The sequence below is a fragment of the Mus musculus genome, chromosome 11 (assembly GCF_000001635.26).
Source record: "Mus musculus strain C57BL/6J chromosome 11, GRCm38.p6 C57BL/6J".
NCBI lineage: Eukaryota > Metazoa > Chordata > Mammalia > Rodentia > Muridae > Mus > Mus musculus.
In genome coordinates, this window is record NC_000077.6 from 108,497,909 (window position 1) to 108,512,831 (window position 14,923).

A 14,923-nucleotide genomic window follows, 5' to 3' on the forward strand; every position below is an offset into this window, starting at 1 on the left:
CTCCCAGAGCTGGGATGTGCACTGCCATGCCTGGTTTGGTTGTGGTTAGAGCATGGGCTCAGGATCAAAGTCACTCTTGCATAGCAAGCACTTTACTGTGCCAGCCGCCTAGACAGTCATTTGCCATTTATATGAATATTCTTTCTTTTAAAATGTCATATTTCAACACATAGCTAAAAGTATTTTGAAATGAGCAAGCAGATGTGAGCAGAGAGAAAAAGTTGGAAGAGACTTACTAAAATGGAAATAATAAAGCCCAAAGTCCTGTGTGGGTTTGAATGTAATACACCACTATAAGAGATGCTCTGCTAATCTTGGAAATCTTTCCCTTGAAGTTGGACATGAAAACAAAAATGATGGAAGCAAAATTTTCTGAAGAGAAACTTAAGCTGCAGCAGAAGCATGATGCCGAAGTGCAGAAGGTAGGGATGTGTCACATCTGTTGTGTGCAGTGTCACTGCACCCTGGGGCTTGGGACGGGCCACACATCTATCTCTCCATCTACCCATGGACTAGGCATTTGAAAATAGTGTATGTCATAAATGAAATTTGCTGAAGTAAAGTCCCTTCAAAAGTTATCTGTCAACTTTATTTGTAAAGTGTGTCTATTTCTATCCTGTTTTTATATTACCGGTTACATTACCTGTTATTTTAAGACTGAATTTCATATAGTGTTTACTGATCATTACTAATGAGTGTATTTGTGTGTACTTGTGTAGCTGAAGAACTTAAGACCAGAAAATACTGTATTGGTGAGCTGTTTTAGGACAGGACCTTACTATGTTCCTCAGCCTGGCCCTGGCCGCATCACCCTCTTGCTTTGCCTTCTCAAGTAGCCGGAGAGACAGGACTTTACCATCAGGTTTTGCACCATTCTTGAAATGTGAAGTCAGATAGCAGCTGTAAACACTATAGTTTCTTTTATCTTGACTGTTGCAGCTTTCTGATTCAGTTTCTGTTTTTAATTAAGTAATTAGAATGAGGATCCCATTGTTTCCCACCTGCCTCAAGCCGTGTTCTTTTCACCGAGGCTCCTGAGTGCCACTGCACCTTGCTCTCCTTAGATTCAGAAAGAACCCTTGGTCTACTCACAGCAAAGACCCAGATGCCTATAGAATAGAGCTTTTATTTCAAATAAAGTTAATTGTCCTGTGGGTCTGTGATGCACAGAGCAACAATAAAACGGACAAGCAACCTCTTGGACTTCGTTTTGTTTGCTGTTGACCGCATGTAGTGTGATGCTGGCATGGACTGTCAGGCTTCCTTTTTGAGTATGTCTCTCAGATTTTGCTTTCCAGTTTTCAGTATCTGTCTATTTATTTGTTTATTTATTTACTCACTTATTATGTGTCTTATGAGCCAAGGATTCATAAATGCTAGGGAAATACTATACTACTATTAGCCTACCTTCCCACACATTTAAAAAAATATGTTTGAGACAGTATCTAGATCAGTGTCTAGCCTGGCCTTAAGCTTACTCTGTGACCATCCTGTGTCAGCATCTCAAGTAGTTAAGTTGTAGCTCTGTACTACCAAGCTTGACCCCAATTGTTTGTTTGTGTATGTGTGATGCAAATTAATTTCTTTTTTTTAATTAGATATTTTCTTTATTTACATTTCAAATGTTATCCCCTTTCCTAGTTTCCCCTCCGAAAATCCTCTCCCCCCTACCTGCTCCCCAACCCACCCACTCCCATTCCTAGTCCTGGCATTCCCCTATACTGGGGCATAGAGCCTTCACAGGACCAAGAGCCTCTCCTCCCATTGATGACCGACTAGGCCAACCTTTGCTACATATATAGCTAGAGCCACAAGTTCCACCATGTGTTTTCTTTGATTGGCTTGACCCCAATTTTTTAATACTTTAATTGAATTTGTATCTCTCCTAGTGTCTCAGCAAACATCAGCTATGCTTTGCTATATAGAATTTTAGTTCATGCTATATGTTTATAATTATTAAGCATTTTTGTGCTAATGATGTGTTTTAAATGCATGAGGTTTGTACAAATAGAAAGTTTACACATGTACTTTAAAAACTAAGCCTATGTGTCTGCTACCCCAAACTGAATAACAAAGACAGAATCAGCTAGACATACTAATCCTAGCACTAGGGGCTCAGGCTGGCCTTAAACACATCTGTAGTCCAGGCACACCATGACCTCATCTTCCTCTTGCCTTGGTCTCTAGAGTAGCTGGTATGCACCACCAGAACTAAACAAAGGAAAACAAAGCAGGGGCAAAGGCAGAAAACCGAGGCCACTCTATCATGTACGCAGACATCTCTGAAACCGAAAATACTTTAGTATTAAGTCAAGCATATTATTTGAGTCATCCTCTCTCGGTGTGTGTGTGTGTGTGCACATTCATGTGTACATGTGGTATGTATACATGTGTGTACATGTGTGTGTGCACATGCATGTATACATGTGTACCTATGGTGTGTATGGACATGCATATGTATATGTGGTGTGTGTGCACATGCATGTGTACATGTGGTGTGTGTGTGCATATGCAAAATGTGTATATGGGTGTATTCCTACGACATGTGCCTGTGGAGGCTAGAGGCCTGCTTTTCATATCTCCCTCTACCATTTTCCAGTTCATTTTCAGAGACACAGTCCTTCACTGAACTTGGTGTTTACCATTTTGTCCTCCCTCCCCAACCCAGTTAGCTTTTTATCATCATGAGCAATGCTTGACAAGAAACATGGGAGAAAGGCTTTTCTTTTTCTTTTTCTTGGCTTATCATTTTAGAAGACACTGGAGAAAGTTGGGGGGAAATGCATCTCTATTCCTGACACCAAAGCCCTACTTCCTCCAGTGAGACCCCATCTTCCAAATGGTCCACAGTCTCTCAAACTAGTACTGTCAGCTGGGAAGTAGATGTTCAAATACTAGAGCCTTTGGAGGGCATTTTATATACAAACCAAATATTCCAAATATTGGGACCTGGGAGATCGTGGCCTTCTCAAAATTCAAAATGCATTCAGTTAAGCCTTTAAAAATTCCATAGTCTCATAGTTTCAGTACTGTTCAAAAGAGCAAAGACCATGTCTTTTCTCAGACTCAAGGCAGTCCCTTAAATATGAGCCTTTTTCAATTATATGTTTTCAGCACGTAATGTCATGGGACGAACCATTTCCATTCCAGAGTGAAGGAAGGGAGAATAGACCAGACCATAGTAGCAATGACAGGTGTCATAGGAATACCAGACCTTCAGCTCCATTCTAGGCATGTGTGGGTTGTGGTAGTATCATATGGGCTTCTCCCTTGAGCTTGGTTAGCTTTGCTTCCCCAGCTCAGTTGCCTATAACACAACTCTCTCTCTTGGGCCTTTGCCTGCCTCGGTTACTTTCTAGAACTCTGCACAAGCCTTTGTTTGTTATCTCACTCTTCATAGTTTCAAAACCAGCCCCACATGGACAACATTATGTCTTCATAGTAACTTGAGATGTATCCTGGATCCCTTGGTCCAGAGCTGGATTTCAGGATTTCATCTGTGTGTCTTTGAGCGTAAACCTGGTAAAAACACTGAGCTAGGTAACCCTGCTTGAGCAGAATTCCCTGCTGGCTCTCTATGTTTACTCACTCTCTTTTCAAATGGGAAGCTTTGGATAACTTTGCATAGCTCTAATCCTGCTGCTCTGTATGTGCGAAATCTTGAACATTTTGCCTCCTTTCCTGTTGGCCCAGCGCTGAAGCTGATTTCTCGCTAATGGTTCTATTCTATTGAGCAAATACACGTTTTGTCCCCACCTTCTCTGTCCTCAGTTTTAACTAGATTCAAAGTTTTGTTTTCTTTTGTCAAATTGTACATTTCTTTCTGTTCTCATTCTCTATAAATCCAACTAAAATAGTAACTGGTAAACTATGCCACAGCATGGCTAATTTGCTTTCTCAGAGTTTCCTTTCACCGATTTGTCTGTGACGTTTTAGTTAAGCATTTTCAGTCATGTATTTTCAGGATATGAGCAGAATGCAGCCAAATTCTTTGCCAGAGTGAAACATGAATGGCATCTAGCCCAGCTTCTGATAGAGTCCGTGATCCCTTCTGATCCAATATCTCTATTTTTATTGGTCTCCTAGTTTCCCAGCCCTGAGCCAGAAGGGCTTCTTAAGCTCCATGTGTGGGTTTCTTTAGCCTGCAGCTCTCACATCTTCCCTGCCCTCCTGCAGACCAGTTCCAAAGGCTCATCACAGCAGTGAGCTCACTTTGTAGCCACAACTTATTATGTTAACTAATTTTGTACCACTTATACCAAGTACCTGAGAAAAAGCAGCTTAAGAAAGGGAAAATGATTTTGGCTCATGTTTCGTGGGATATGATCCAGCAGGCATAGGGTTGATGTTGAAACAAGAAAGGTAAAATAGAATGCTACTAATAAAAACACCAAGGGACACTACTTTGGGGTCATTGGACAACTTTACTTAATGTTGGTTTAGGGCGTGTGGGAGTCCAGCTGCATTGTGAGGGCAGCATCTAGGCCCACTTGCTCCTCACTCTGGGTTTCCTTTGCACTCCTAGGCAACATTTTCTACTGTTTATTAACTTTCCTATTTTGGTTATTTCTCTTTTTAATTTGATATTTTTATTCCAAAGTATAAAGACATAGCTATATTTATTAAGTGGTTATATTTGAAACAACTAGTAAAACATAAATGGTGTAAGACTTATTAACGTTTTTGACATTTTGAGTTCATTTATTTTTCTGATTCACAAAACACCTAGAATGGAGCTTGTTGTAAATGATCATCTTGGAAGAGACCTTGGCTTTAAGCAGCAGGGCAGTAGGACACTGGTGGCAGGGACCCTGCATGTCTGCATGAAGGACACTGTATGCCAGCGCACGGCCCAAGAGCCTGTTTCTGATGATGTCTCTTTGTTACTTTTGGACAGTTTAATTTCCAAACCATGTTCTAGGGATTCATGTAATTTTTATTCATAGTCTTCTTAAAATTGTATTGAAAAGTCTATACAAAACATTCTAAAATTAGTAATTCTGGTATATTAATATTTTATCAGTGTGTATAAAGTAATTTTTGTATTTAGGTGGAATCATTTATGAAACTGATAGACTTGCAAAATACTGTGTTCACTTATAATTACATATTCTATGCTAATTTTATATACTAAAGTACTATACATTGTTTTTTCAGATTTTAGAAAGAAAGAATAATGAATTAGAAGAGTTGAAAATCTTATACAAAAAGAAACAAACTGAAACTGAGGAGACCATACGAAAGCTTGAAAAGAAAGGTGGTGTCTGATGTAAATCTTCCAATAACAGTTTACATTTATTTTAACAATTTAAAATTTAAAATGTAAAAGTAAAATTTCATTTCTGAGACTGTGAGCTTCCAACAATACATGAAATTTGTATGGGCTTTCATGTAACTAGGCAAAGTAAGTGTGTGTGTGTGTGTTGCGCAGTGGCAGTTGGAATTGATAAAAAATCTTTACTATATTTCCCACTTATACAGTAAATTGGATATTTTTAGTTTAATTTCCTGCATTCATTGAGAAGGAAAACCCAAGCATTTAAGTAACCATGAACCAGAATTAAAGTTCTCAAGTGTTCACAAGGGAGATAGCATGTTTTGGGAAAATAACATTTGTTTGAGTTTGGACATTATTTGATTAGTTGAAAAGAGAAGTTTCTTGTATTGGTGTAGGCAGAATAAAATTGGTGAGTTGTGTGTGTGTTTACACACAGGGCAAATGTTTGACCACTGAGCACATCTCTAGTCCGCAGACTTGTGGCTCTGTCTGTCTGTCCACTTGTGTAATTTTGCACATGCTTTGATAAAGGGTTAGAATGTTTGAGTTCTGGCCTTGGGATTAGTAAGTGTGGAACTGAGGGATTAAGATCTGGTTAACAGAAGAGATGTAGGCAATGAGTAAGAATGAGGGGCAAAGGAGGACTTTGATCTAGGGTGCTGCCAAGTTTATTGAGATTCTCCCAGAGCAAACCTACTGTAGTAGAATGGACAGTAATGTTCCTAACAGTTTAGTGGGGCAGTTACATGTGAGAATTAACCCATAAATTGGAATTTTTTTGTAATTGTTATCAGTGATAGCTAAAGTATTTGATATTTCTAGATTTTCTTTCTCACTCTATTTTATGTTAGGTATCTCAAACATCTTTAAACTTGAAAAATATTCAGGCTTTTTTTTTTTAAAGCAAGAAGTGAATTCTAAATGCAGAATGGACATCATAGATTGAAAGAACCTCACTTATATTCGTGCTGTAAAAAAGATATAGAGGACATATATGCTTGAATTCTTAACTCTTTTATAGTTCCAAAAACTGTATATATAGAAAGCCTTGTTATATGTAACTGAAAACCCTAGTAACAATTTGTACAGGTAAATGTCAATCCTTTGAATAGTGTAGGAGACACAACTCACATTTATCTTTGAGGGAACAATTAAGGAAAAGATCTGAGATAGTAATAGCTGAGATGGCACTGAATGATAAATGTCTATAGTTTAGAGAAAAGGAAGAAAACAAAACAGCTTTTAAAAAAAGAACTAGTAAAAAGTTAAATGCAAGAAGCTTGATGAGTCTACAGGCATGCCCCGAGCATGCACAGTCTCACCTGACCTTACAAGCCAGGTGGGGGCAAGCCTCGCCAGTACTTTGAAGGGAGGAATTTGTAGTGTGTGAAAAGTGCTCTCTAGGAGGCACAGCTAGTTGATTGGTCTTCACACGCCTGGCTATTTTGGAAAAATATGTGAATTGTGCACTAATACTGTAGCTGTTTATGAGCAATGGGCATTTTATGGTTACCGCATTATGATTATATTTGTGTTTTAACATTTCACATTAGAAGCTAGATATGGAGGTTTTTCAGGTGAGAACACAGTAGCAGATACATAGACAAGAAAAATAATGAATGAAATGTGTCTACATATGTGGAAAAACAAATGGGTAAGATTGAAAGATGCAACATAGACATAGAGAGTTAGATGTGGTTAGAGTCAGGGAGAGTTCAAGGAGGAAGACGTTTTGCTCAGTTAGAAAGGCATCCTTGGAGGGGGAGGGTATGGGGGACTTTTGGGATAGCATTGGAAATGTAAATGAGGAAAATACATAATTAAAATATGTGTGTGTGTGTGTGTGTGTGTGTGTGTGTGTGTGTGTGTGTATGAAAGGCATCCTTGTAGAAGTTATGGGTTGAGGAAGGGAGAAGTTCACTCACAGAGTATATCAGACTGTATCAGACTCACACCGTTTGGAAACAAATAACTAGGCAGACCGGACTGCAGTTATAATATGCTGTTTTTAACAGTAGTAGAAACGGTGGGAAACCATCACAAATTACCTTGCCAATTTGAAGATGTTTATACTCTGTATACAGAACAATTCACAACTAGGTTCAAAACTCACAAAAATGTGTGTGTGTGGACTTGAATATTCTATGGGATCTTTACTGGTGGTGTAGCTCATTACCAAGTGCCCATGCATGGTCACTTATACCATGGACAACAAAATTATATAAGGTCACTGCATTGTGCTTGTATGCTAAATTAATTTGCTTTGGATAATGTTCTTATGGGCATACAGTGTTTAATCATTATTAAATTCTACAAACATTTTATAAAGTTTTATATAGTGTGCATTTTACAAACAACTATATCAAGATGTATTAATGAGATGTATGCATTCATGTGCATCGAAGTACAAATCCATATGGAAATCCATACACCATCATTAGTAATAAAAGTGTGGTTCAGCAATTTAAAATAAAAGCAAGAATGTTTTCTTTTCTTAAGATTATTTATGGACTGGAGAGATGGCTAAGTGGTTAAGCTCACTGGCTCTTCTTTCAGAGATCCTGAGTTTAATTCCAATATGGGTGGCTTACGACCATCTATAAAGGGATCTGATATTCTCTTTTGGCATGCAGGTGTACATGCAGCAGAGCACTGATATACATAAAATAAATTAAAAATTAAAATATCCTCCGGTTCTAAGAAAGATTTATTTATTTATTTTGTGTACAATATTCTGCCTACATATATGCCTAGAGACCTGATTTTGTGCAAATTAGAGGGGTTTCTTTCTCTCTTTTCAACGAGAAGAATCTATTTGGTTGGTATTTTTAAGAGACTATACCTGAGCTGATACTCCATAAGCAGAAACTTTTCCACAGTAGAAGAAGGATATATAAAGAAGTAGGTGATGGCATTGGTAGCATGAGTGCATGTCCACGGGAGCCCGCAGAGAAGTTGTGTTTACAGTGCCGTTTTGTGATGTAGAAGAAACGAGATGGAGCCAAGAGCAGCTGGATTATAAAGAGCTGTTTTCCCAGTTAAGCCCTTGAGCCATATCCTTTAGGGGAGTAGAACTTTAGCATGATTTCCAGCTGGTCCTCCTGTCGGATCTGCCATATTAGAGGAGAAATACTTGAGACTAGCATGCTATTTAAATGTTCTAGGGAGAGAATAAAGGCTAATTTAATCAGTTTCTTCTATGATTATAGAAATAGCAAAAAACAATGAAATAAGAGGGTTTTTTTTAGAAAAGTAAGTAAGTGAAAGCTATCTACTAAATGTATCATTTAGATATCAAATTCTAATATGGTTCCTAGAACTGGTTTAACTATATTGCCATTGTTTTTGACAGTTCAGATCCTTATCCGTGACTGTCAGGTTATCAGAGAAACTAAAGAAAACCAGATAACCGAGCTGAAGAAGATCTGTGAGCAAAGCACAGAGTCTCTGAATAATGATTGGGAAAAAAAGGTAAGCTCTGAAAGTCAGGCCCAGGACTGTGCCCATCTGAGAGAGACATGCTAGCAAGTGCAGAAAATGCGGAAAGCTTCAGGAGAAGCTCGAAATTGCTGGTGCTCCTGTTCTGGTATACTTTCATCTCAAAGTCTATATTCTGGAAATAGTTTTGTTTTAAAGTCATATTTTTGCTTATTTTTAATTGAGGTAATGTTTTGTATTTTTTTGTCATAGCCAATAGGTTTTAGCTAATATGATTATGGGAATAATGGTTTCAATTTGGGATTTGTGTCATTTCTCTCTTAAAATGCCAGTGTCATTATCTAGCCCAGGCTGAAGCTGACAGTACAAAGTTGTTGTGATGTGAGTAGAATCCGTAGTGGGTAGTTTGGCTTGCACGCACTGGGGAAGCATCGAAGTGTTGATACTGGGGCTTAGTGATCATCTTGGATCACTTTTGGTTCTAAGTGTATCCCTGGTATGAAAACAGACTTCAGAAAATTACAGGTTCACTGGTCAGATTTGAAGGAGTACTTACAGAGGTCAAAACTGCCTGTATTACATGCAGAGCTGAAGGGCCTTCTGGACGGCTGCTTCTGAGCATCCTCACTCTTCTCGCTAAGCTAGAAACTAGAGTCACGGTCCTCGAGACTCTTCCCAGTCGGGTCCTGCATCTTGCCTGTCTGCATCTGGTTCTCACCACGACTTGGCCTCCTGTTCCTCCAGTGTCTTCCCTGCCAGATAGGAATCCACACTGCCTTCCTTAGCCCCGCCTCTCTCTCTGTTCATGGACAGTGAGTCAAAGGCATCTGCTAGACTTTCTAACTCCTGAGCTCCCCGTCTCATGAGTGGCACTAATGTACGTTAAAGTTCAGTTCTCAGGAAGATGAAAGAGCGGATGGCTATGGGCTAAGAGCAGCTTCCAGCCTCAGCTCGACACTGAAACCTGCCTGGGTCTCCACTTTTGGCTTCGGCTCTTTTACCTTAGTTCATAGTGATTTTGTTAAAGCTTCAGCCACTTAAGCAACATAACATAAGAATATTGATCAGCTAAGAACTTTGCACACAGCATTTGTGATGTACAATTCTTCTTCGTTATCAGCCTTACTCTGTATCCCACTCATAACCGTGATCTCTGTGTCTGGGGTTTTATTGGCTATGGGATGCCAAGCAGGCTTCTTGTTGGGAACTTGCATAGGAAGCATTTCCACACTTCTACTGTACAACTGAAACAAGTGATGCAGACACTGAGATACTGTCCTCAAGATTGTTAGCGTGTGTCTTTCTGTTTGTATTGTGGAGACCACTAATAATAATGTTAATTGAGAAATATGTTATCAATCAGGTTTACTTAATTTCTACACAAGATAGGACATTTCTTTAATATCTGCCTATTGAAATTTTCTGTTCAGGAAAACAGGAAAAATTTGTATCTTCTTTGTATAGTATTTTTACTTGTGGGTTTTAGATCCTTGTTCAAATTATTTTATAGATATAAATAGGAATATTGAAAAGCATTTATTGAATTTCAAAATGGCATATTCCATGGTAGTGAAAGACTCTTGACTTCATTGTGCAGCTTCACAATGCTGTAGCAGAAATGGAAAAGGACAAATTTGAGCTTCAAAAGCACCATACGGAGACCATCCAGGAACTGCTGGAGGACACAAATGTGCGGCTGAGTAAAATGGAGGCAGACTATGTGGTGCAGATGCAGTCCACAGTGAGTGGTGTCTTCTCTGTCTGACTTTGCACACTCATCTTAGTTTCCATGACCTCATGCTTCACTGATAGGTACTTTCCATAAACTTGCTATGAAATTTAAAGGAAGAGCAATACTTTCTTTTTTTATTGGATACTTTTTTATTTACATTTCAAATGTTATCCCTGTTCCTGGTCGTCCCCCCCCGCCCCGAAAACCCCCTCCCTCTATCCCCTTTTCCCCTCTCCTTGCTCACCAACCCACTCACTCCCGCTTCCCTGTCCTGGCATTCCCCTACACTGGGGCATAGAGCCTTCACAGGACCACGGGCTTCTCCTCACCTTGATGCCGGACTAGGCCATCCTTGAGCATTCCTTTTTTTCAGGAGACAGTAGCAGTGGACAGGCCTAGGAGTTCACTAAGAGGCCGAGCCTGACTCTTCTGTGTTACTTATGCTTCTCAATTTCTTAGAAGTGGTTGCAAATTTTTTTTCATTAATTTTTAATTCAGAAATAATTTTTCTCTTTAAAATTCTTTTAAACCTAAGATACAAGTGTTTTTCTGAAAATATTTAAAGTTGGTGTGAAGAAAGTAAGAAGTGTTACACATTTTCTTAGTAGAGCATTATCTGAAGCACCATATATATATGTCACTTGGAGAAATCTCAAATTGTTAACAATCTATATGTCTTCTTAATGCTTTGAATGTTAAGTTTTCTCATTTTGTAGTACAAAAATAATAGGAAGTTATTGGAAATATTAAATTGACATACACATAATAAAATTTTAATATTTAGTTTTATTGATACTATCTTTGAAAATGAAACATATTAGAAAAATAGAGTTATATAAGTAAAAAAGACAGACTAAGAAACTAACACTGACTTGAGGATAGGATTTTTGACTCCTTGTAAAAATGATGAGAAAGAGATGAAGTCAGGAATGAAGATGGAAAAGAACTTACGAGGTTAGTATAATTTTTGGAGTTTGTATTTGTTAACATTTATGTCATTGTGACAAAATACCTTACGGATACTATGCAAGGAAAGTTTTCTTTTGACTGACTGTTGCTGAGGGTCTGTGATGCCAGGGAAGGCCTGTGAAGTTCATGATGACAGGAACATGTCACAGAGGTTCCTTATATAACATCAGGCTAAGATGCAAAGAAATTACCAACAGATCCAGGATACAGAAACTATCCTTCAAAGGCCTGTCCTTAGCCAGTCAGAGTCCCACCTCTTAAAGGCTTGACAAAACAGCACAGCTACTTGGAGACAAAGCTTTCAAAACATGACCCTGTGGGGAACAGTTCAGATTCAAATCATAACAGCACTGGAAATGCAGCAGAAGAGTTGAAATTGATCTGACAGGTTCAAGAAAGCACAGGACTCAGAGCTGTAGAGGCATCAGGCCTGCAGTGTTGACATTCTTGGGTCTGTTAGCAGCAATAAGGGTGAGGGCACATCATAATGCGCCTGCATTTGCGTGTGGCTCAGATGTCTCTGATGCAGCTTTTAAAATGAGAGAATGAGCACCAACAGGATGCTGTGTCTCTATGGACTCCCCCATATGAACTGGGTTGTCTGACTCCTAACTCCTCAGGAAAAAGCTGGGTGATTTTTCTGAAGAGAAGGAAGGCTCTGGGTTCGGTGCAGTTTGCTAATGGCAGGCTGTAAAGCACTACTGTCTGACCTCCCAGAGAAGACAGTGAAAGCCAAGGCGCTCACAAGGAAGAGTGTCCGTGCCTTTAGACGGTTACTGAGCAGGCAACAGTGGGCTACGCTGGCAGGCACACATTAGAAAAAGATGTGGCCCCTAGTGCTTTCCAAGTGAATAAGTAGTTTTAAACACTAACAGATTCCTAGGTTTCACATACACTAATTGTCATGTCACTATGGTGTTTCTAAAAATGTCATTTGTCATTATTTTGAGGCCTTTAAATATTTTTTCATTTGTTATGATAAATGTCTTCATAGAAATTATTTTTCAAAAAAGATCTTAGCTTAGGCCTTATTTTGTATTTTCTTTCGTTTAGGCCTTATAATTTCTCACTGTTCTTTATTTCTATCTGTGAATGCTTCTTATTTTATTCTATTTTCATCAATCCATTCTTTAATAGATTTGTTACACTTTTAACTTTTTTTTCATGCCCAGTATTTTTGTTTGACTCTGAAAAAGCCCTCCTAACCAGTTCCTCATGTCATTTGTGCATACTATCTTGAGTATATTTATTATTATAATAATGTTCTGTATATTATAAATGACAACATGATCCATATTGTTGTCCTGGTATGTTTTTACTCTCAACTTCACACAACCTAGAGTCACCTGAGGAGAAGAACCCTCAGCTGGAGAATTGTCTGGATCACACTGTCTTGTGGCCATGTGAACCCTCAGCTGGAGAATTGTCTAGATCAGACTGTCTTGTGGCCATGTCTCTGAGTGGTTGTTTTGATTTATGATAGACATGAGAGAGTCCAGTACATTGTGGGCACGCTAACCATAGATAGGTAGGTTTGGTATATGTAAGTGGTTAAGCAAGAGCTAGTGAAAGACACAGTGACCAGCATTTCTTCCTAGCTTCTCCTTTATCTCCTGTCGGTGCTTCTGCCTTCACCTTCCTCACTGATGGACTGTGACCTAAGTGTGAGCTGAAATCAACCTTTTTCTCCTGTGTTGCTTTTGTCTGTCACAGTAATAGAAAGCAATCTTGTACAATTGCATTGTCTTTAAAAATAAGTTTTAGTGATATACCTTTCACAGGTCGCAGTTATGTTGGACTGTGAACTCATGTCCTTGGGGTTTGTCATTCTGAGATCTATTCGGGAAAGGAGGAGATCAAGTTCATTGCTTGGTGAGAGCTGGTGCTGCCTAGTTTTATGTCAACGTGAGGAAATCTAGAATTATTTGGGAAGAAGGAATGTCAGTTTAGAAAAATCTTTCCATCAGATTTGCCTATGCGCAATCCTGTGGTATGTTTTCTTAATATGGGAGGGCCCAGTTCACTGAGGACTGTACAGCCCCTGGTCTGGTGATCCTTGGTTATATAAGAAAGCAGGCTGAGCATTCCTCCATGACTTCTGCACCAGGTTCTTGTCCCTGCCTTGAGTTTCTGCTCTGATTTCCTTAGATGATGGACTATAATGTAGAAGTGGAAGCAAAATAAAGCCCTCTCTGTACAAGTTGCTTTTGGTCCTGGTGGAATGGACCAAAACTAGATGGAAAGCAAACTAAAATGGAGCTTGTTGAGTGAGGAGACGGTGAGCCTCAGGATGGAGGCTTCTGGAAGGCCCATTGGCCTTTTCACATGTCAGGTGCAAGCTTCACCAGTCCTGAAAGGAATGCAGCTTTGGAGAGAGGCGGTGTCCCTAGGTTATAACAATCAGCTAATGGGCTTAGAGGGAGAGGTGATCTTTGAATGAAGGAAGCCTGTAACTTCATCAGATTTAACCATCCTTTAAACTTGATGCATTTCTTCCTATTTCCCCTGCCTGCAGCTTCTTTTTCCACTCTTCCTTCTTCATCTCCTTTCATGTTTCCTCTCTTCCTCTCCCTTTACTCCCATTGTCTTCATTTCCCCCTTTCCTGTTTCTTATACCTTCCCCTTCCCTTTCCTTCTTCCCCCCTCTCATCCTTTCCTCCCCTTCTGTTTCTATTTTTTCCTTTCCCAGTCTCCTTCTCTTTCCTTTCCTTTGTTTGAAACAGGTCTGGTTTTTACCTCAGGCTAGCCTGTACTTATTATGTTGTTAAGGCTAGCCTTCAACTCTAGCCTCCCCAGTGCATTGCCATGAGTCCTGCCTTTTGTGTCTTGTTAAACAAATCTCTTTCTACTGAAAGTGCAGGCAGTTTTGCTTTTACATGAGTCTTTTTACCTCTGTAGCTGTTGCTTTGTTGTGATTAGTGAAAGACTGGAATCTAATGTCATTGTTTTTGTGTGCATGACTTCTTTTGTTTTTCCAGTTTCACTTGGTGTCTTTTTCCCTCTCTCCATCTGTCTTGACTGTTGCTATGTAACTTCTTTTCAATGAAAGTCTCCATTGCTTATGGCTGGCTAGTTTCTCTGGCTTAGAAACTAAAGCTTATAGTTACTCTCGATGTTCAATGTGGCAGTCTGTCTTCCTTGTCGAGTACAATTGTCCTGTCTGAGCCCTTTCCTTTGATGGTTACTTTTAGAATTTGCTTTCTATGTTCATAAGAAACAGGACTTGGAGAATATCTTTTCTTTTCTTTGAGAATATCTTTTCTTTAGAGTATCATCTATGATATTTTTGATTTTTATGGTTAAAAGTCATATACTTTTGGGGGCTAGAGGGGTTGTTCGATGGTTAAGAACCTTTGTTGCTTATACAGAGGACCTGTGTCAGCTATCAGCACCCACACTGCCACTCACAACTATCTGTTATTTCAGTTTCTGATGAATGGGTACTTCCATGGGCACTGCACACATGTGGTGCATGGACATTTATGCAGGCAAAATACCTATACACA

The 14,923-nt window shown here is 39.2% G+C and overlaps 1 protein-coding gene across 10 annotated transcripts in view; it reads left to right on the top strand.

Moving 5' to 3' along the window:
• Cep112 (centrosomal protein 112) overlaps positions 1-14,923 on the top strand; it is a 435,401-nt gene that overhangs the window by 72,694 nt on the left and 347,784 nt on the right. For 7 of the 10 annotated variants that reach the window (XM_030246412.1, NM_029606.3, NM_001373899.1 and 4 more), the window contains 4 exons: positions 336-422; positions 5,158-5,257; positions 8,631-8,749; positions 10,314-10,457. In XM_030246412.1, coding sequence (XP_030102272.1) covers positions 336-422; positions 5,158-5,257; positions 8,631-8,749; positions 10,314-10,457 — 450 coding nt within the window. Of the gene's footprint in view, positions 1-335; positions 423-5,157; positions 5,258-8,630; positions 8,750-10,313; positions 10,458-10,509; positions 10,529-14,923 lie in introns of those variants that run through there. The other 3 variants (NM_001373900.1, XM_030246414.1, XM_011249301.3) reach the window with 2 other exon arrangements.